This window comes from Pagrus major, chromosome 20, assembly GCF_040436345.1.
Source record: "Pagrus major chromosome 20, Pma_NU_1.0".
In the NCBI taxonomy this organism is placed as follows: domain Eukaryota; kingdom Metazoa; phylum Chordata; class Actinopteri; order Spariformes; family Sparidae; genus Pagrus; species Pagrus major.
Window position 1 is genome coordinate 4,446,506 of NC_133234.1, and position 18,886 is coordinate 4,465,391.

The following is an 18,886-nucleotide window of genomic DNA, read 5'->3' on the forward strand; positions in this document are numbered from 1 at the left end:
TGTGGCCATATCCCTGAGAGGCTATTTCTGTTACTGTGCAAACTGGCAGCCTTTTTTGTTTGTATCTTATTGTCTTATTCTGTTTTGTCTGTGTTCAGCTTTTGCAAAAAAGTGTAAATAATATATATATAAAAAAATATCATCATCAAGAAATATTATACACAACGCTTATTTCCATCTTCACTATGCTTATAGAAAAAGACAAAATAGTCAAAGTGATTAGCTAGAGGCTTTTATTAGTCATAGCAACACATACTAGAAATATTACAATATATGAGAGCATACAGTACTGTCACTTCCTTCTCCTTTTCACTGCAATCAATCACCACGTTTGCTTCCAGCCACCTGTCCCTTCATAGACCAGATTAGAGGTCTCAGAGGTCAGGTTAGCTGTTGTATGGTGGGACTGGACCTTGCTGGGGGTCATGAAACCAAGTAAGGTTCATGGGAGTCAGAGACAGGTTTGGGAGGATACTGCCCTTCATCAAAGGTCAGTACATCACTGTGGTTCTATCAAAAATACTGTGACTGTAGTTTTGCCTGCAGAACAAGAACTAGTGTTCACAGAAGTCTATCATTTCTTGTGGAACAGAGCGACCCATAAACTCAACAATGTGTTGGCATCAATTCATAAGCCTGGAATGATCATAGTTCCTTGTTGCTGTAACAAGTAATCTGTCTGGCTAATGCAACGTCTTCATTTTCTATACATTTTATTTGACGTAATGTAGGATAAAGATAATAGACTGTTAGTAATAATTATAATAATGTAATAAATGGTGGTGGTGGATGACAGATCCATTACCACTGGATACTTGCCAGCTGGCTATTAACATCTGGAAGTGCTTAAAGTTGATAGGGGCAAGGTAACACGCGTCATAATTATATTTAATTAGAATAAGGGTGAGGGTTACATAGGGGGTATTTTTCTGAAGTACATCTGGTCATTCAGAAGTCTAAATAACCCTGTGTGAATACACTGCGAATTTGAAATAGTCTTGTCACCATATCCTGTCCAGTATCAGGTCACTCAGTGTGTATGCTGTAATTTTACTCTTAATTATTATACATTCCAAAAACATTTTTATGACATATTGTGCTTGTGACTGTCTGCATCACATAAATACAATAATTTCAGTTGAGTTTTAAGTGGCTTTCCATTACAAGAGTTTTGGTTTGGTTTAACAAGAGTAACAATCCAAGCAGTTGCTGCTTTGCTTAATGGCAAAAACAACAAAAAATTAAAACAGGAAAAAAACAATAAAATGTGCTTTTCTGCTGACACATAGGTAAACACATTTCTCTTAGACAAGAAAAAAAAGAAAAGAAAAACAAATACCGCCTCCTAATGGTCATATTACCAGTCATAATTGGTCAAATTTTGCTTTAGTGAAAGGTCAGAAGTAATTTAACATGGCAGTATAATAGGTTTATGTGCACACAGTAAGGAGAGAAGCCATACATGACCAAAGCCTCACTGCAGTTACATGTAGAGTAAAAGCATTTAAAGAGTTCATATTACGCTAATTTCCAGGTTCATACTTTTATTTGGGGGTCCTAGTAGAATAGGTTTACATACTTTAATAAAAAATTTTTTAAAAACATTATTTTTCTCATATGGTGTCTTGTTTTAGCTACAGAGTAAGACATCTCACCTCTGTTCAATCTTTGATGAGAGTTGCTACAGGCTGTAGCCAATCAGAGGCAGAGTAGGGCAGGTCATGCCGAGCAAGGTAGTGTGATCCAAAACAAAGCAACTACAGCAGGTAAGCATGGCTGCGGTACAGCCGTATATATCTTATAATATATATAAATATATATATTTATATAACTCCTGTTACATAGTGATGAACTAAAGTTACGGAAGTAAAGGATCGACTCCAAACTAGGCATTTGTGGGACAGAGTAACTCCCTTTGGTGTGGGCTTTGGGCTTTTTCAGTTTGCAGACCTTTTAGATGCACAAAATGCTGCATTACACAATAAAGGAAAGGCTAAAACCCAAAAAGCATAATATGACCTCTTTAAAGTTCACTTTCAAACATGTAAACATGCATTATAGTGTACAATTATGAAAGAGCCTTTGGCAGCCAGACAGGGCTGTAGTATAAACATGACAAAAGCTACAAGGCAGCTGATTTGGTATAGATTGGTGTAGGGATGATAATTAGCATCCCCCTGGTTCCCTCGCCTTTGAGATTCTTAAATTAGATTTTGGATTATCGCCGCAAATAAGCATTAGCTTTTGATACTCACATGTTTTGTTCAGCAAGACATTCTTCACAGATGAGCACCAATTTCATGATTTTCGAAGCTTAAATTAAATTGCTAGAAGTAAAACATATATTGCTGTCACCACCACTATGCATCTTACTACACAATTACTATACATGTTTTCTATAAAAGGATCAATCAACAAACGTAAAGTTAGAGTTAGAATAGTTTGTGACTTAAGTCGGCCTGTAAAGATGGACTAGTGAGTGGATGATGGATGTTCGTTGTGATGATGTCTAATGTCCCTGACAACCTGTAAAGTCTCATTTAGCCACTTGTTAGCAACTGCTATTTTTAAGACATGCAAGCACTTTATAATTCAATTGTGGAACATTTAATGATGTATTTTATGTAGTAGAACAAAACGTGTATATATCTTAAGCCTGTGGTAACCACAGACTATTTTAGGGATCTAACCAAAAACTCCATCAAAAAACTTATTGACCGTGAGATGAGGGAACCGGGAATGCAAAAATGCTAACTGATTTCCAGGTTTTAGGACTCATTATTACACCACTATTACTTTGTTCACCGTGGAACCAGCCTTTCATGCTATGCTAGGCTCAATTACTTAACAGTTGTTTTGATATGAGAAGTACATAAATGTATATAGTATATGTTTATAAACATTTTAGGTGGTTAAAATACATCTCGCTGTCGGTGCCGTTTAGCAGTACCATGCTCTGCTTCCCTGCCGATGCTCCACACAGAGGGAGCAGTCATCTACTGCAGGTAATACACTGACAAGGGATAAGTACCTCATACAACCCCACATCAAAAGACCCAAACTATCACTTTAAGTAGCTGGACGAGCTACAGTGCACAGAATGTGCATACAAATTAGCAACTTTATTGCTTGGTCATTTTATGAATACTGAGTATGCACACACAGGATATTCTAGTGATTAATTATTTAATGTTAAGTAATTCATAATTAAAAAAATTTTTCCTAATACCTAATCCTTGGTGCTATGGTGCAAATAACAACACAGATGTTACATTTTATAAAATCCTAATTAATAATCAATTATTGGTTACTGTATAGCTGACTCTTGATTAGAGAAATTCCTGAAACTTGGCATCCATACTACAATCCAAATAAGGCTAAATGAAACATGACAACATAATGAGACATAACTTAAGCAAATTACTCATACTATAAAAACTGACAGCCCATTTTATTCACCAAATCAGAACATACCAGCCAAGGGTTCTGACAGGTTTTGAGAAAGTGAACTTGAATTGACAAATGAGCTTTGAGAAGGTGCAATGAGGAATAACGAGCATTTGCGATATTAGGGCAAAATGGCACAGACAGTAAACATGCTGTGTCAAAAGACTTACTGTATTATTCTCACTGAATAATCCTAATCCATCCTAACTTAATTAGAGGAAGAGACCCATTCTGGGGATGTTTAAGACTAAGTGGGAAGTTGGAGGATGGAGCATGTCTAGCCCTCCTTTGCTGTGACACGTGGCTCAGCCAATGAGCTGTGGATGATGCTGCTGATGGACTCCACTCCCTCTCCTTCCAGGAAGGTGCGGTGGTCTCCCTCAATGACTTGGACCGACACCTTGCCATCACATACCTGAAGAAAGACACAACTGTCAGACAGAACTTTTTGAACTATAGAGAGATCAAAAGTTTTGTTTTTCACACATTGATATGCACGTTATGTGCAGTTAAATAGGGGATGTAATAAAATAAAATAATTTGTAGACACTCAGAGACCAACTCTTTTGACAGAAGCTTTGGACAGAGTTCATCCTCCTGGGTCTCAGCAGGAATAAGCTTTTTCTGAGTCTCTCTGTGCTTGACTTGTGGCTATAGAGGCATTTGTTTGAGCAGAGAAGTGTTGATTTAGTCGACTGTTGAGGTGGTGAGGATCCTTCAAAATACCTTTGGTTCACACCTTCTGATATATAATACTGTAGAGATCCAATTCAGGATATCTACAGTATTAGAGATACTGGACTAGTAGTCCAGGATTCAAGAAGGAGGTGTTTTGTCCCAGGTCCATCAATCAAGCAGCCAGTCTAGTGGCGATTAAGGTATTGAAAGCTGAAGTTTATAAAGGCCCTGGTGAGGGCTACTGTGTGATTCAGGCAGCCTTTGGTACACAGATAAAAGTTAACCACTCATGTGTGGACCACAGACTGCTCCAGGGAGGGGTTTAGTATGATGGTGAACTCAGAAGCTAAATGGTTAGGGCAGGTGTTAAACACAGACCAAGGCACAGTCATCAGCGAGTGCTGTTGCCATTAGCTGTACTTGGTCTGCATTGGTCTTTGGGTGGGTAGTGCGTGTCAAGTGGCATTCGCATGAATGCCAGGACACAAGGTTTCCCAGCAGAACATTGCATTGTAACAAGATGATCAAAGTTATTCACCTCACCCATTAGTCCCTTTAATGTTGTGGATGATCAGTAAATGTGATGTGTATGTGTTTTTCTGTGTGCATGTGTGTCGGTTAGGTATAGCTCATTAACCAACTCAAGGCACATATGATAAGAGAGCAAGGAATACCAAAAGACCTAGACTCTCAAAATACCACTAAAATGTCAAATCCATTACTTGTAGTAATAAACATAAAGTGAGTGCAGCTAACTTCCAGTTTGTTACTTGCCGAAGGGGCCAATGCAAAAGTAAACAGAACTACGGGCAGTTTTCCAGTTTTTTACCCTTCCATTACTTCACTTTTAACTGGACGACCTCTGATATATAAATTCAGGTGAGCTTAAAATGGGCTCAACTTAAAATGCTTTTAAAATAATTTGGCAAAATACCTTACTTAAAGTAAACTTAATACCAAATACCAATATAGCTTACACTTCATCAATATAAAAAATATGAAAATGAATATATATATTTAGGTGGCCCTTTTTTTTTTAGGTGGCTAAAATACGTCATCTACTGCAGGGATACTGACTAGGGATAAGTACGTCATACAACCCCACATCAAAAGATGCAAACTATCCCTTTGGACTAGCTAAAGTGCACAGAATGTGCACACAAATTGGCTACTTGAATATTGCTTGGTCATTTTTAAAATAATTTGGCAAAATATCTTAACTCAAGGTCCACTTTAAAAATTACCATCTTGAAGCTTGCACAAATGTGTGTAAGTATAGTTAGGTATGGTACCTCGTTGAGTTTGTAGTCAGCGCCCAGGTTTTGTTCATAATCACTGCTGGTTTTGGCACGCAGAAGTGTCACATTGCCATGGTATTTTGTCGCAGGCACATAGCCATCAGCAGCCTTCAACTTGTAGTAGAAGGTGGTGGCTGCGAAGTGCAGTAAGTCTCGGCTGATGTTCTTGTGGCTGGAGGTGATTAGGTCCACCGCAATGTTGACGCGGGCTACCAGGTTCGACAGTGGGAGAAGAGTCTCCAGAAGCTGCAAAATAAGGAGAAAAAATTAGAGATTTGGGAGGAGACCCCTAAAGGAATTTACGTGTTGACGCAAAATATAGTGATCAACTGGACTACAGAACAGTATATAAAAAAGGAGGGTCACACATGATGTCACACACCAAGTAATGTCTACCACGTTCTGTCTATGCAAATTCGGTGATGAATGATCCTTCAATATCCTAATTTTTGTTTTATTTTGTCATTATATTTTTGTGCCGTGCCTTAGCACAAGGGAGATCTGACCAAAATGATCAAATTCTAAAATTAAAGTAGTCCTTTTGATGTAATCAACACGATATTGCTCTTTTCTCCCATGGCCAAAAATAAATTATTGCAGCTGGAGATGTAAAACATGCCAGATCAGGTATGCCAATCAAGCATTTCATTATTTCAGTGTTCATTAGAAAATGACAGAATTCATTTGCGTATCTCAATAACTAAATCAGAGCTTGAAAAGGCACAACTCTTCTAATTTTAGATGTACAAGCAATATCACCCAATTTTGTAAAATATACACACAAATGTGTGGTGAATGATGTGACCACATACAAGGCTGCAACTAGCACATGAGACCATGTAGTAATTCATCCTTCATAAAGCACAAAGTACAAAGCTGCTCCTGCTGACGACATTCAAAGTAAATACATTCAATTATCATTATTTTCTAAGAATTTTCCCTTAAACTTAAGACTAGATCAAAGTAAAGATAAAAGTAAAGATAAAAGTTGATTACAAAGCTTTTAGCCCTTAAGAGAGCTCCTTAGGTGAAAATCTGTTAGGAGTAGGAGGGAGGACTTTAAAGGACCTTAGGAGTTTCTTAGGCAGAGGAGAAACTAGTGGGAGGACAAAGAGATAGGAGAAATCTTACTATAAAGCAAGAAATCTCTGTCTGTCGAGAACCATTCATTCGATTTATTTCATACTTGGCAGGTTTGTGGCTGATGACCCAAGGAAGTGCAGTGTGGAATTTGGTACAATTTAGACAATAAGAGATTGGTGTGTGTTCAAAATTTAGTAATATTCAGACCACCGCTTTGTGCCAGAGTGGTGGGAGTGGAGGCTGGGGGTTGGTATGGAGTGAGTCTCACCCAGTATGTGACAGAGCTACAAGCATGTTTCTGTATTCATCGAAAAATGTCATGCTATTATTACTGTAGTCAACCATAGAATGTGTAGAGCTCGGTTTGCTACGGAATACACTGCCTGGCCAAAAAAAATCACCACCTGGATTTAAATCTAAGCAAATAGGTAAGAGCCTTCCATTGGATAATTACTGCAGAGATTAATATGTTTCAGTTGGCAACAAGTTATTTAACCCTAACTGCAGTGAGTAGCTTCTCATTTTTTAAGCATGTCAGAAGACATATCTTGTGCTTGTGGAAAAGATGCTACTCCTTTTAAGATGGTTCAAATTATTGGCCTGCATCAAGCAAAGAAAACACCCAAGAAGACTGCTGTAACTACTAAAATTGGGTTAACAACTGTCCAACACATTATTAAAACCTGGAAGGATAGCGGTGAACCATCATCTTCGAGGAAAAAAAAGAGGTCGGAAAAAAAGCTTGAATGATCGTGATCGGAGATCACTTAAACGTTTGGTGAAATCAAATCGTAAAAAATCAACAGTAGAACTCAGGGCTATGTTTAATAATGAAAGTAAGAGAATACAATGTGCAGAGAACTCAAGGGATTAGGACTAAACAGCTGCAAAGCCTTAAGAAAACCATGTGAGGATAATCGAAGAAAAAGGCTTCAATTTGTCAGGGAGCATAAAGGTTGGACTCTGGAGCAATGGAAAAAGGCGGTGGTCCCAGAAATGTGGTCTGATGAGTCCAGATATACTCTGTTCAAGAGTGAGTGATAGGTGCATCAGGGTAAGAAGAGAGGCAAGATGAAGTGATGCACCTGTAGTATAAAATAGCCATATAACCATAAGTAAGTAGTTAGTGGTTAATGACAACTGACGATAACTACTGAGATGTTCAAGAATCTAATCAAAATGTGAAGGAATCATAAATCATAAATGAATGGTTAAAACATGTATTACTCTGCACTATTTGATTGAACATGCACCTATTGATTGAATAGATGATTGAACCTGGAGGGAAATGTAACCACAAATGTAAGAGTGAAATCATGTAACCAAATATATCACACTTTTATTATTTTTTAAAAATGAAGTAAGAAGAGTGATCAATTTATTGATATATTCAGAGGGAAACTTGTTAAAAGCTAAGACCAGAGTCATTGAGAGCTAATGGTGTATTCTGAGGAAAGTACCTGTTTTTTTTTTTTAATATCCAAACTCAGAGAGTAGAAGCTATTGGTGTCAGGAACAGCAGGGCACGGGCAGGTGCTTTGGAAAAATACCCGTGTCAGCAGAAGTGAGGAAGAGTAAGGATTGGTTGAGACCAAGAGGTCATGGAAGGACACTCCCAGTTTTTAGGCTAAAAAGAAGACAAGGTGTCGCAGACAAGGCTTAAATCAAGCCAGGAGTAGGCCTAAGTCAGACTAGTAAAGCTAGGTCATTTAAGTGGCTTGCATGAGCATGGCTTACATTTGTCTTAGTTAGTCCCAGACTGTGGAGTCCTGGAGTAAGCTTAAACGAGAACACCCGCGTCAAGCCTCATTAGCCTAAGTGGGAGCACAGCCTGTTAGCCTATTGGTGCTCATAAAAACCTGGAATGGAATTGAGGACAGCTTTGCTGGAGGGAATTTTGACACCAAACAAGGCTGAAGCTAAAAGAACAAGCTCAAACTATACTGAGGATGAAAAAACGCTACTTAAACAAATGTGTTGGAAATCATGCTGTTATTGAAAGTAAAGGCCATAGTGCTGTTATTGAACAAAGGAAGAGGAGTGCTTGGGCTGCCATTTGCAGTAAATTCAATGCAAATGAAATGAACCACAAGAGCGGTACAGCAACTGCAGGCGAGACATGTCTATTATGATCTGTATATCACAGATGTCATATAGCTTTGTGACATTGTTTATATTGAATGATATCTGCCTTCATAGACTCTGTGGAAGAACATCAAATTAGATTTGAAAAAAAGGAATGCAGAGGCCAGAAGAGAGAGATTTACTACTGGTGGTGGACCCCCACCTAGTAAAGACAAGACCGATGAATTGGCTGACTTGTTGACTGGGATAATAGAGGACCAGCAACCTCTGGATGGTATACCAGATGATGACCATTTGGACAGTGGACATGAAGAACTGAGCACAAATGGTAAATATACCATAGAAAGTAAATTAGTTACCTCATTCTGTACATACAGATTATTCCACTGTCTGTGTCTATCTTTATTTTTATTTCATTCTAAGGAACATGTGAGTTTTTGTATCCAACAGTGTTCTTTTCCCAGAGGAAATCATTTTACCCCTGGTGGAAGAGCCAGTGCACAGTGACTGTGCACCCTCCACATCTGGTATGGCATCCCCAGAAAAGATGCTGCCACCACCTTCCAGCAGAGACCAAAAAGGATGTCCATGCATGAAAAGTTAGCCTTAGAATTTCATGAGCAGAAAATTAAATATCTGAAAGAAGAGCATCACATGAAAATGAGAATTCTACAGGTCGAATTGGATTTGAAATTAGAAGGGAGAGCTGTTCAAAGAAAGACGCATGAGAGAATGTAATGAACAACAATGTTTGAAAACTCTAAATCGGGAGTGCATACAGCCTGAACATTAAGTGGGTTTCCATCCAAATGTATCGAATCTAAGAACGGATTTTGTGAAAATGCGCAAAAAGCAAATGCGAATTTATGCCCGTTTCCATTCGTTATTGTTTTGCGATTATTGGGAGAGGAGGAGTGCGCCGTGAGATTATGTCATAAGAGAGTGTGTATCCATGACAACAGTTGACACTCAGCTGACAGTTGACACTCAGCTGACACTCAACATCATGGACAATTTACTGGTGAACCTGTCGGCTCTTGGGAGAACATTAACTACAATTTTGTCAGCGTTCACAGCCTATAAAACCCTCCTGAAGAGGAGAAGGAAATGAAGATTTTCAATGTTACGAATGCTGTCGGAGTTTGCTGGAGGGAGACCGCGTCGTTCTCTGTTTGTTTGGGAACGTCACCGGGTGAAGGACTTTTGGGACGTCGTACCACGGCGTCACATCCAGGTTAGTCATGATTTATTCGCAAAACCTGTTTCCATAACAAAAAGTCGCATTTCCTTTTATCGATACGCTGACAAATCCACCCCCTCCAAGCGTAAAAACTTTTTTGCAAATTTACTGCCTTTTTTCGAATTTCTGGTATTTCCATCCAAGTATTTATTCGCAATTTTTGAAAATGCAAATAAGAAAAGGTGGATGGAAACGCAACTACTAATGGAAAACCAGTTCTTACGGTTCCTGTACTCCTCAGCATCAGGAGTTGATGGACACTTGATTTCAACATGACATCCATCTATACAGCCAATCACTCCCGGGAAGTTCCCATATTCATAGAATCGCACTTTATAGTTGGCTTGCTCAGCAGCATCAGGGAACTTAATGTACAGATTTCTCAGTTCACAAATGGCACTGCAGACACTGTGAACTATTCTACACACTGTTGCTTCACTGACACCACACAAATCACCAGTCTCATGATGAAAGGTTCCAGATGCCAAGAATCTCAAAGTGATCAGAACTTGGAGAGAACTGGGTACAGGCCTTCCTCTTTGAGACATGGAGGAAAGTCTAGGCTCAAGCAAAGTAATGATCTCCAGTACATCTTCTTTGTACATACGGAAGCGGAAAGTTATTTCATCAAACTGATTCAATGGATTACTCCTATCCACAAGTATAGACTGTAGCGAATATTGGTCTTCATTTAGATATTCCAAATACTCCATGCTCCCAAACCATCTGTGCTCCCTTTCACAAACAGTACTAAGCTGAAGTTAAACCTGCCTCTTTGCAGGATTAATATAAACTTTAGTCCTAGAGTAGCTCTAATCTACCCTCTTGCAATTGGCTTTGTTTAATCCAGAACAGACTAAATCTATGACTATTTTAAGATAAGTCTGTGCAAGTGACTTAAAGTTAAGCCAGCTCAAACAGCATTTTAGTCTGGGACTAGGCTTAAGCCTTGTCTGCGAAACCAGGCACAAATGTATTAGATCAGATCATTTGTTCATGGACATTGTCTGTGTATGATCTCAGCTCTTACTGCCAGCAGTAAAAGCTCTACTGCACTCAGCTTTGAGGAGTCTTGGTGATTTTTGACTCCTGCTTTTTGAAAAAACCTTCTGACAATCCAAGACTCGAGAAAAGTCGTTACACAACACACCAATCATGCCTAGTGCCTACCGTACAAGCCTGTGGGGGCAGTGTTATGATCTGGGGTTGCTTCAGTTGGTCAGGTCTAGGTTCAGCAACATTATGTGCCCAAAAAATTAGGTCAGCTGACTACCTGAATACACTGAATGACCAGGTTGTTACCATCAGTGGATTTTGTCTTTCCTGATGGCATGGGCATAATCCAAGATGACAATGCCATGATTCATCGGGCTCAAATTGTGAAAGAGTAGTTCAGGAAGCATGAGACATCATTTTCACACATGGATTGGCCACCACAGAGTCCAGACCTTAACCTCATTGAGAATCTTGGGATGTGCTGGAGAAGACTTTATCAATCAATCACTCAATCAATCAATCAAAGCTATATTGTCATTAACCTGTACCTACAAAAGTAGTGCAGCAAAAATGAGATTGCGTTTCTCCAGGATCCCATAACACGACACAATAAATAAATACACACAATATATTACTTTAATAATTTAAAACTAAAACTATGACTAAGGCTCATGAAGTGCAGTGGTGTGCATGCTCCAGATCAGCAGTTCAGCAATCTAACAGCTTGTGGAAGGAAGCTGTAGATTAGTCTGTTTGTTTGGCCTTTTAGACTCCGGAACCGTTTTCCTGATGGGAGCAGTTCAAAGAATGTGTGGAGAGGGTGGGGGCTCTTGCAGCAGCTTAGGAAGAGTTCTTGGACAGAGGGGAGGGAAATTCCAATGACCCTCTCAGCTCAGGGCTTTTTTGTCTGACATACTGCAGCTGGAGTACCATGTCAAGATATATATGTCAGAACGTACCACACCACTATAGAAGGTCCTGAGGACACTGATGGGGAGAGAGGCTTGTTTCAGCTTCCTCAGGATGTACAGTCTCTGCTGGGCCCGTTTCGTGATCCCTGAGGTGTTCTTATTCCAGCTTAGGTCCTGCGAGATCTGCACTCCGAGAAACTTGATGTTCTCCACTCTCTCCACTGTGCGGCCACTGATGCTGAGAGGAGCATGCTCGGGCTGTGACCTCTGGAAGTCGATAATCATCTCCTTCGTTTTGTCCGCATTGAGCACCAGATCATTTTCTCAACCCTCTAGGTGTTTAACTTCTTCTCTGTACATTGATTCCTCATTTCTCTCACCACTGTGGTGTCATCCGCGAACTTGATGATCTGGTTCCCCTTGTGTCTGGATGCACAGTCATGTGTTAGCAGTGTAAACAACAATGTACTGAGTACACAGCCTTGAGGAGATCCAGTGCTCATCGTGTTGGAGGTGTTATTTCCGACACGGACAGACTGAGGTCTCTCTGTCAGAAAGTCCCAGATCCAGAGACGTGGCGGTGTTCAGGCCGAGTAGGAGGAGTTTCTCCATTAGTCTCTGGGGGATGATGGTATTAAATGCTGAGCTGAAATCAATGTACAGGATTCTGGCGTAGGTGTCTTTCTGGTCCAGATGGGTGATGACTGAGTGCAAAGTGGTGGATATTGCATCCTCTGTGGAGCGGTTGGGACAATAAGCAAACTGGTGTGGGTCATGTAATGCAGGGAGGCTGGCTGTGATGTGTGGTTTGACAAGCCGCTCAAAACACTTCATCACAATTGGTGTCAGTGCGACGGGGCGGTAGTCGTTCAGACAGGGTACAACTGATTTCTTTGCTACTGGTAAGATAGGTGCATCAGGTGGATGTTTTGAAGTAGGTGCCTTTCGCAGCCTTGATTCCCTTTGAGAGCGCAGACCTGGCTGAGTGGACAGCAGTCATATCCCCCACCCTGAAGGCTGCATCTTGGGCTGTCAGCAGCGAGCGCAGCTCTGTAGTAATCCAGGTATTCGGTTGCCACGTGCAGTGAAGGTCTTAATTACAGTGACATCCTCTGTGCACTTTGCAATGCAGCTGGTTACCGCCTCAGCCTACTCTTCAATGTCTATCTTTAATTTATCTTTTGTCTAACTTTATGCAGCGGCCCAACCCTTCCATCATCAATACAAGATCTTGGTGAAAAATTAATGCAACTCTGGACAGAAATAAATGTTGTGACATTGCATAAACTTATCAGAACGATGCAATGGCGAATAAGGGCCATAAACAAAGCTAAAGGCGGTCCTACGAAATCTTAGAGCATGTGACTTTTTTTTGGCTGGGCAGTGTAGCTAGTTACTGAAACAATGCTTGTTGATTGCTATCCATGCTAATAATGATAATCATCCTGAAACCAACAGCGCCTGGTAGCGATGGTATAATGTCCAACTATTAAGCACAGCCCATTCTCGGTTTGAGAAAGAATGTTAATTGTGGGAGTGGGACTTTTCCATTCAGTATGCTCAGCAGCGTTTAGTTAACCTGCCTCCCCTGGTTGCTGGAGGTGAACTCTTTCTCAAAAAATCTCAGGAATGGTACCCATATCTTGTCAAACTTCTGAATAGAGCCACTTGTTGTGAATTTCAGCCTTTCCAGTTTAAGGTGAGACAAGACGTCCCTCACCCACTGTCTGTGGGATGGGGGTGCTGTCGATCTCCATGTAAGGAGGACAAGGCGTCGGACTAGGAGCGATGAGAAGGCCAATTGGGAGTTAGGAAAGGATATGCCCTCCCTCATTGTCCCGAAAATGCCAATAAAGGGGTCAGGAGTGATTACCTTTCCACACATGTAAGAGAATGTCCTAAAGATGGGAGACCAGAATGACCCCAGTACTGGGCAAGACCAAAACATATGGAAATGTGTGGTAAGGGCTTGATGGCATCTCACACGTCGGGTCAACGTCTGGGTACCAGGCCCTATCAGAGATCTCTCCCCCAAATTCCTCCTCCCACGAAGCTTTTAAGTGGTCGAATGAGGTTTTACCATGTCTTGAATGATGTCATATAATCTAGATATTTGTCCCTTTACATTTGGATCCATGTCCAGGCATTCTTCGATATGGCCCGATGGTAGGAGGGATGGGAAAGAGGGGTTATTTTGATGCGTGAAATCTTGAATTTGGAGGTATCTGAAAAAGTGGGACCAATGGGTGTTGTGCGTTTTTACTAAATGCTCAAAGGGGGCAAAAGCACCATTATGAAATAGATTTCCTATAGATTTCAAACCCACCCGAGACCAGACATGAAAAGCTGAGTCTATGAGCGAAGGAGGAAACAAAGGATTGAATGTAATAGGCATGCAAGCTATAGCTTGTTTGTGTTTAAAGTGCAGTCTAAACTGTGACCATATTCTCAGTGAGCATTTTACAATCGGGTTGTTTGTGTAATAATGTTTGCTTACAAAAAGAGGAGTGCACACTAAGGCAACTGGAGACATTGGTTGACACGAGAGCTCTTCCATTAGGGCCCACACAGGACCGTCCCCCTTTTTAAATGTTGATACCCAGTAAATAATTTTGTGAATATTAGCTGCCCAATAATAATACAGAAAATTAGGTAAGGCCAGATCTCCATCTCTCTTCTGCCGTTCCAGGTAGGCTTTGTGTATTTGAGGGATAGTTTTGTTCCAGATATAAGAAGAAATTATTTTATCCAAATCTTTAAAAAAATGATTTTGGGATGAAGACAGGATCTGTTTGGAAGAGATATAAAAATCTGGGCATGATGGTCATTTTAATAGAGTTGATCCTGCCTGCCAAAGGGCAAATTTGACCAGCAAGCCAGATCTTGCTTGGCTTTCTCTAGGGCTTTTGTGAAGTTAGATTTAAGTAGGTCCTTGTACTCACGGGTCACACAGACCCCCAGATATGTGAAAGAGTCACAAACAACCTGTAAAGTTGAGTGAAATAAGAGCTCCTGGTGCCTTGGTCATGTTAGATGTGTAAAGAATGTTAAATAGCCGACGTAAATTACTAAATGATTGTCTACCTGTGATAAAGCCTGACTGGTCTGTATGAATTATTGTGGGCATAACAGATTCCAATCGGATAGCCAGGGCTTTGGTAAGAATTTTATAATTGCACCCAATTAAACTTACTGGATGATAGGACTCACATTTACGTGGGTCCTTATCCTTTTTAAGAAGGACTGATATTGTAGCTTGTGACAAGGTCGGGAGGAGTGATCCCTGTTGGAGCGCTTCAGTATAGACACGACAGAGTAAAGGTGATAATTTATGCAAGAATTTTTTGTAAAATTCACTTTTACCGTCAGGACCAGGGGCTTTACCAGTCTTCATAGATTTTATCGCCTGCTGGATCTCTGCCACTGAGAGAGGGTTATCAAGGTCTGCCATAAGTCCTGCATCTACTCTTGGTGTCTCGAGGGTTGGCAAGAAACTCAGACAATAAAAACTTCTCCTTTGCTTCCGAAGCGTACAGTTCCTCATAGAATCTTCTGAAGAGGTTGTTAATATTCTTCGGATCAGTAGTGAGATCACCTGTGGGTGTTTCAATTACAGAAATCAGGCTAGAGGCTGCAGATTGGTGACTGAGAAGTTTACCTGCTCGTTCCCCATGTTCTTAGTAATTTTGCCTGGATTTTAGGTGCATGTCTACTGCACTGTCAGATGTAAGCTTGTCAAATTCTTTCTGCAGCAAAATCCTTTCCTTGTAGAGGTCTCCCAACGGTGCGCTTGCGTGTCTCTGATCAATGTCATTCATAAGACTAATAAGCTCAGTTAGACGTTCTGATTTTTTCCTATTTATGCCTGCAGTATATGATATTATCTGTCCCCTCAGGTATGCTTTTAATGCCTCCCACAGAGTACCAGTGTCCGTCTCAGGCCCTTGGTTGACTTCAAGAAAAAAGTCTATTTGTTCTGATATAAAATCTACAAAGTCTTTGTCTGACAGAAATCGCGGCTTAAAGCGCCAAGTGCGCTGAGGCAAAACTCTGCCTGGAAAACTGAGATATATAACCACTGGGCTATGGTCAGAAACTGCAATTCCCCCTGAGTCGGTAGATTTGTGTATCGAGGGGAGTCTGTTGTCCAGCAGAAAGAGATCAATTCTTGAGTAAGATTGATGTACTGGGGGAAAAAAAGAAAATTGTTTCATTTGAGGGTTTGTGAACCTCCAAGGGTCCGTCATCCCATATATCTGGTCAAAATCATTAATGACACGGGCAGATTTGGAAAGTGGACCAATTGGAGCCTTGGAATGGTCCAGAGTTGGGTTGAGGAAACAGTTAAAATCTCCCCCTATTATGAGTTGATGAGTATTTAAATCTGGAAGTTGAGAGAAAAAGTTATTAGGGCCGTAAATACAAGTTAAGACCACAGGCACATTGAAAAGTATTTCTTGTGTTATCACAAAACGCCCATTCTTATCAGATATTACCTTAGATTCAACAAACTGAACATCCCTGTATATCAGAATTGCAGACCCTCTGCTCTTACCTTTACATTTAGAATGGAATATCTGTGTAAAACCTCCCCTTTTGAGCCTAGTATGGTCACTGTTACGCAGATGTGTTTCCTGAAGATAGACTATATCGGCCTACAGTTTTCTCAGGTGTGAAAATGCTAAAATTGACCTTCTGACGATCTGTTAACTTCCAAATAGTTAAATCATAAAACCTCACACCCAGTCCCCCTAATATCAACAGCAGGGGCGACTAATGAGAAAAGAAAAGAACAGCAGTGCCCAACCTGCAAGATCACACAACAGTCCAATTCCTCTGGGGGCATCCCGAAAGTCAGGCGCCTTAATTAGTCCAGCTTCAAGTGTTTTTGGATAGCAGGTTGTTGGAGATGTAATCCTTAGCCTTGGATGGATCCAAAAAGCTGGTTTGCTTCCCGTCTGGAGTGGTGATCCTCAATTCAGCTGGGTACCAGCCTTTTTTTCTTGGAAATAGTGGCATTTTATCACAAAAGCTCTGGGTGGTTGATCATCTCCTGGCCTCTGGCGTAGCGTCCGATGTGCCTGGTCCAGCAGCGGAGGTTTATTCAGACCAAGTGCCTCTTTGAGCATCTCCGAGATGAAGTCGGCCAGGCGTTTACCTTCCTCTCTGCACTCTCTCACGCCTGTCACCCAGAGTTTGCATCTGCAAGATCTCGCTTCCAAATCTTCGTTTTTCTCCTTTAGTTGCTGCATTTCCTTCTTAATCTGGTCAACTTCGCATACCAGGGTAGTAATCGTGTCGGAGTGATTAGTAGCTGTGGTCAAGCCAGTGACTTTGCTCTTCATCTCCTCGTATCTGGCATTGGTTTTCAGCTCTTCCTTAAGGTGCATCTGCTTACGCAGTTCCGATGCTTGCTCGTTTGCTTTTTCGTCTATCTTAATTAGCAGTTCTTGTTTAGATCTGTGATGGCTTGTAGGACGGCTTGTTGTCCCGAGTCATCTTTGGATAGAGCCGACGAGGCCACCTTGGTGCAGCAGGTGTTAGCATTTGTTGCCATCTTGCTCTGTGCTTGCGGTCTGGATATTGCGTGGAGAAATATGCTACAGCCCACTTAAATATGAGTTATGAAATAAACTGGGGGGGCTAGGTAACCTATTCTTAAAATTCACTTACTCAAAGCGAGGTTGGGAGAAACAGAAAACTTGTAAAAAATATGGGTCTAGTGGGGAGCTCAGAGACGTACATCCTCACATGGCGCCGCTCAGACCGTCATTTTGACAGCCCTACCGTTTATGCAATGTTACAGCTCCTGCATTCTTAACAGCAGAGTTGATCCGGACACATTATCCTATAAATCCTTCACATTAAAAGACCCTAATTATGTAGTTATTTAATTTCTAGATAGGGCTGCCACAGGCCCTTAGCTATGCTGCCATAGGTTTATGCCGTTTTTCCATTACATCTGCAGGCCTGGCTCTACTCTGTTTTACTCGGTGCGGCAGCCCACTGCGGCCAGGACTTTGCCTTTCCATCACAACTGGGCTACCTGCTTGAAGGTGTGTCTAAAACCAATGACGCACTTGTCCCTGTCCCCACAGTACTATCAAAGAATCACCGCGTACAAAGTGGCTCTGCTAATTCAGTAACAACCTGTCTTTCAACTTCTTCACAATAAAAGCCTCCCGTTATTTAGTCATATAAAAGCTTTTATTATGAAGCAGGAAACGTGTTTTCAACAGCAATAATTAAACAGTAAACACGACTCCCAAAACAGCTGAAAGCAAACAGCAAAACTCAGCAGATGCTTGAAAGTACAAACAGGATGAGAGAAACTAAAGTGATTCAGTTAGAAGCTGCAAAAGTACCGAGAGCTGAACACACAGACGTTTAAATACATCTTTCTCTCAGGTTTCCTGCATAGACATGGATTCAGTATCAATTTTAGGGGGAGACGGGTGCTTGTTATGGGTTGGTCACAGGCGTGAGTCGTCATTGTGGCCCACTTGGGCTTCTTCCCCAGAGTCTCTGTGCTTTCTCGTCTTGCAGGTTCCCATGGATCTTGGTTGGGCCTGCTGCTGTGGTGCTGCTTGACTTCAATAATAATAATAATAATAATAATAATATTTATTATTATTACGGATTATATTTAGTCTATTTCTTGTTGTCATCTGTTAGATTATTAATATCCATAATTCAATTATTATAGCTGTTATTATTGTTGTGGCTTCTGCACATCAATATCTCCATCTAAAATGATCAGGCTGGTAAATAAATGTTTAGGCTAATTTTGTAGGCTTCTTTGACAGAGTGTCTTACAATTTACGTTTATTATTGAAAATAACATTCATAATTACACCATGCCTTACTAGACACTAAATAATAAGATTAGGCCTATCAATTTCATTGTCCATTCTATGCCCATTATCACCTGGAGTGCATTTTTATTTCTTTTTTTAACCAACCAAAAGTTTCTGTCCTTCCTTGCTCAGAGTTGCTCTGATAATTTTTCCGGTCACTTCTAAGATAGGACTCCTTGCAAGAAATTGTTAGGTTAAGTCATAACTTTAAATAAAATCTCAAAAAATTCTCAGCCAAACAGTTTGAGATGTCTGTGTGCTAAAAACAAATAATTAATTGGATGTTCTACA

At 40.6% G+C, this 18,886-nt stretch overlaps 1 protein-coding gene across 2 annotated transcripts in view; it reads right to left on the minus strand.

Annotated features, from left to right (window-relative positions):
- Positions 1 to 216: 216 nt before the first annotated feature.
- fasn (fatty acid synthase) overlaps positions 217 to 18,886 on the minus strand; it is a 112,744-nt gene continuing 94,074 nt past the window's right edge. For both annotated transcript variants that reach the window (XM_073489331.1, XM_073489330.1), the window contains exons 41-42: positions 5,418 to 5,669; positions 217 to 3,862 (exon numbers count right to left, since the gene is read on the minus strand). In XM_073489331.1, coding sequence (XP_073345432.1) covers positions 3,725 to 3,862; positions 5,418 to 5,669 — 390 coding nt within the window. In that variant the 3' untranslated portion in view covers positions 217 to 3,724. The remainder of the gene's footprint in view (positions 3,863 to 5,417; positions 5,670 to 18,886) is intronic.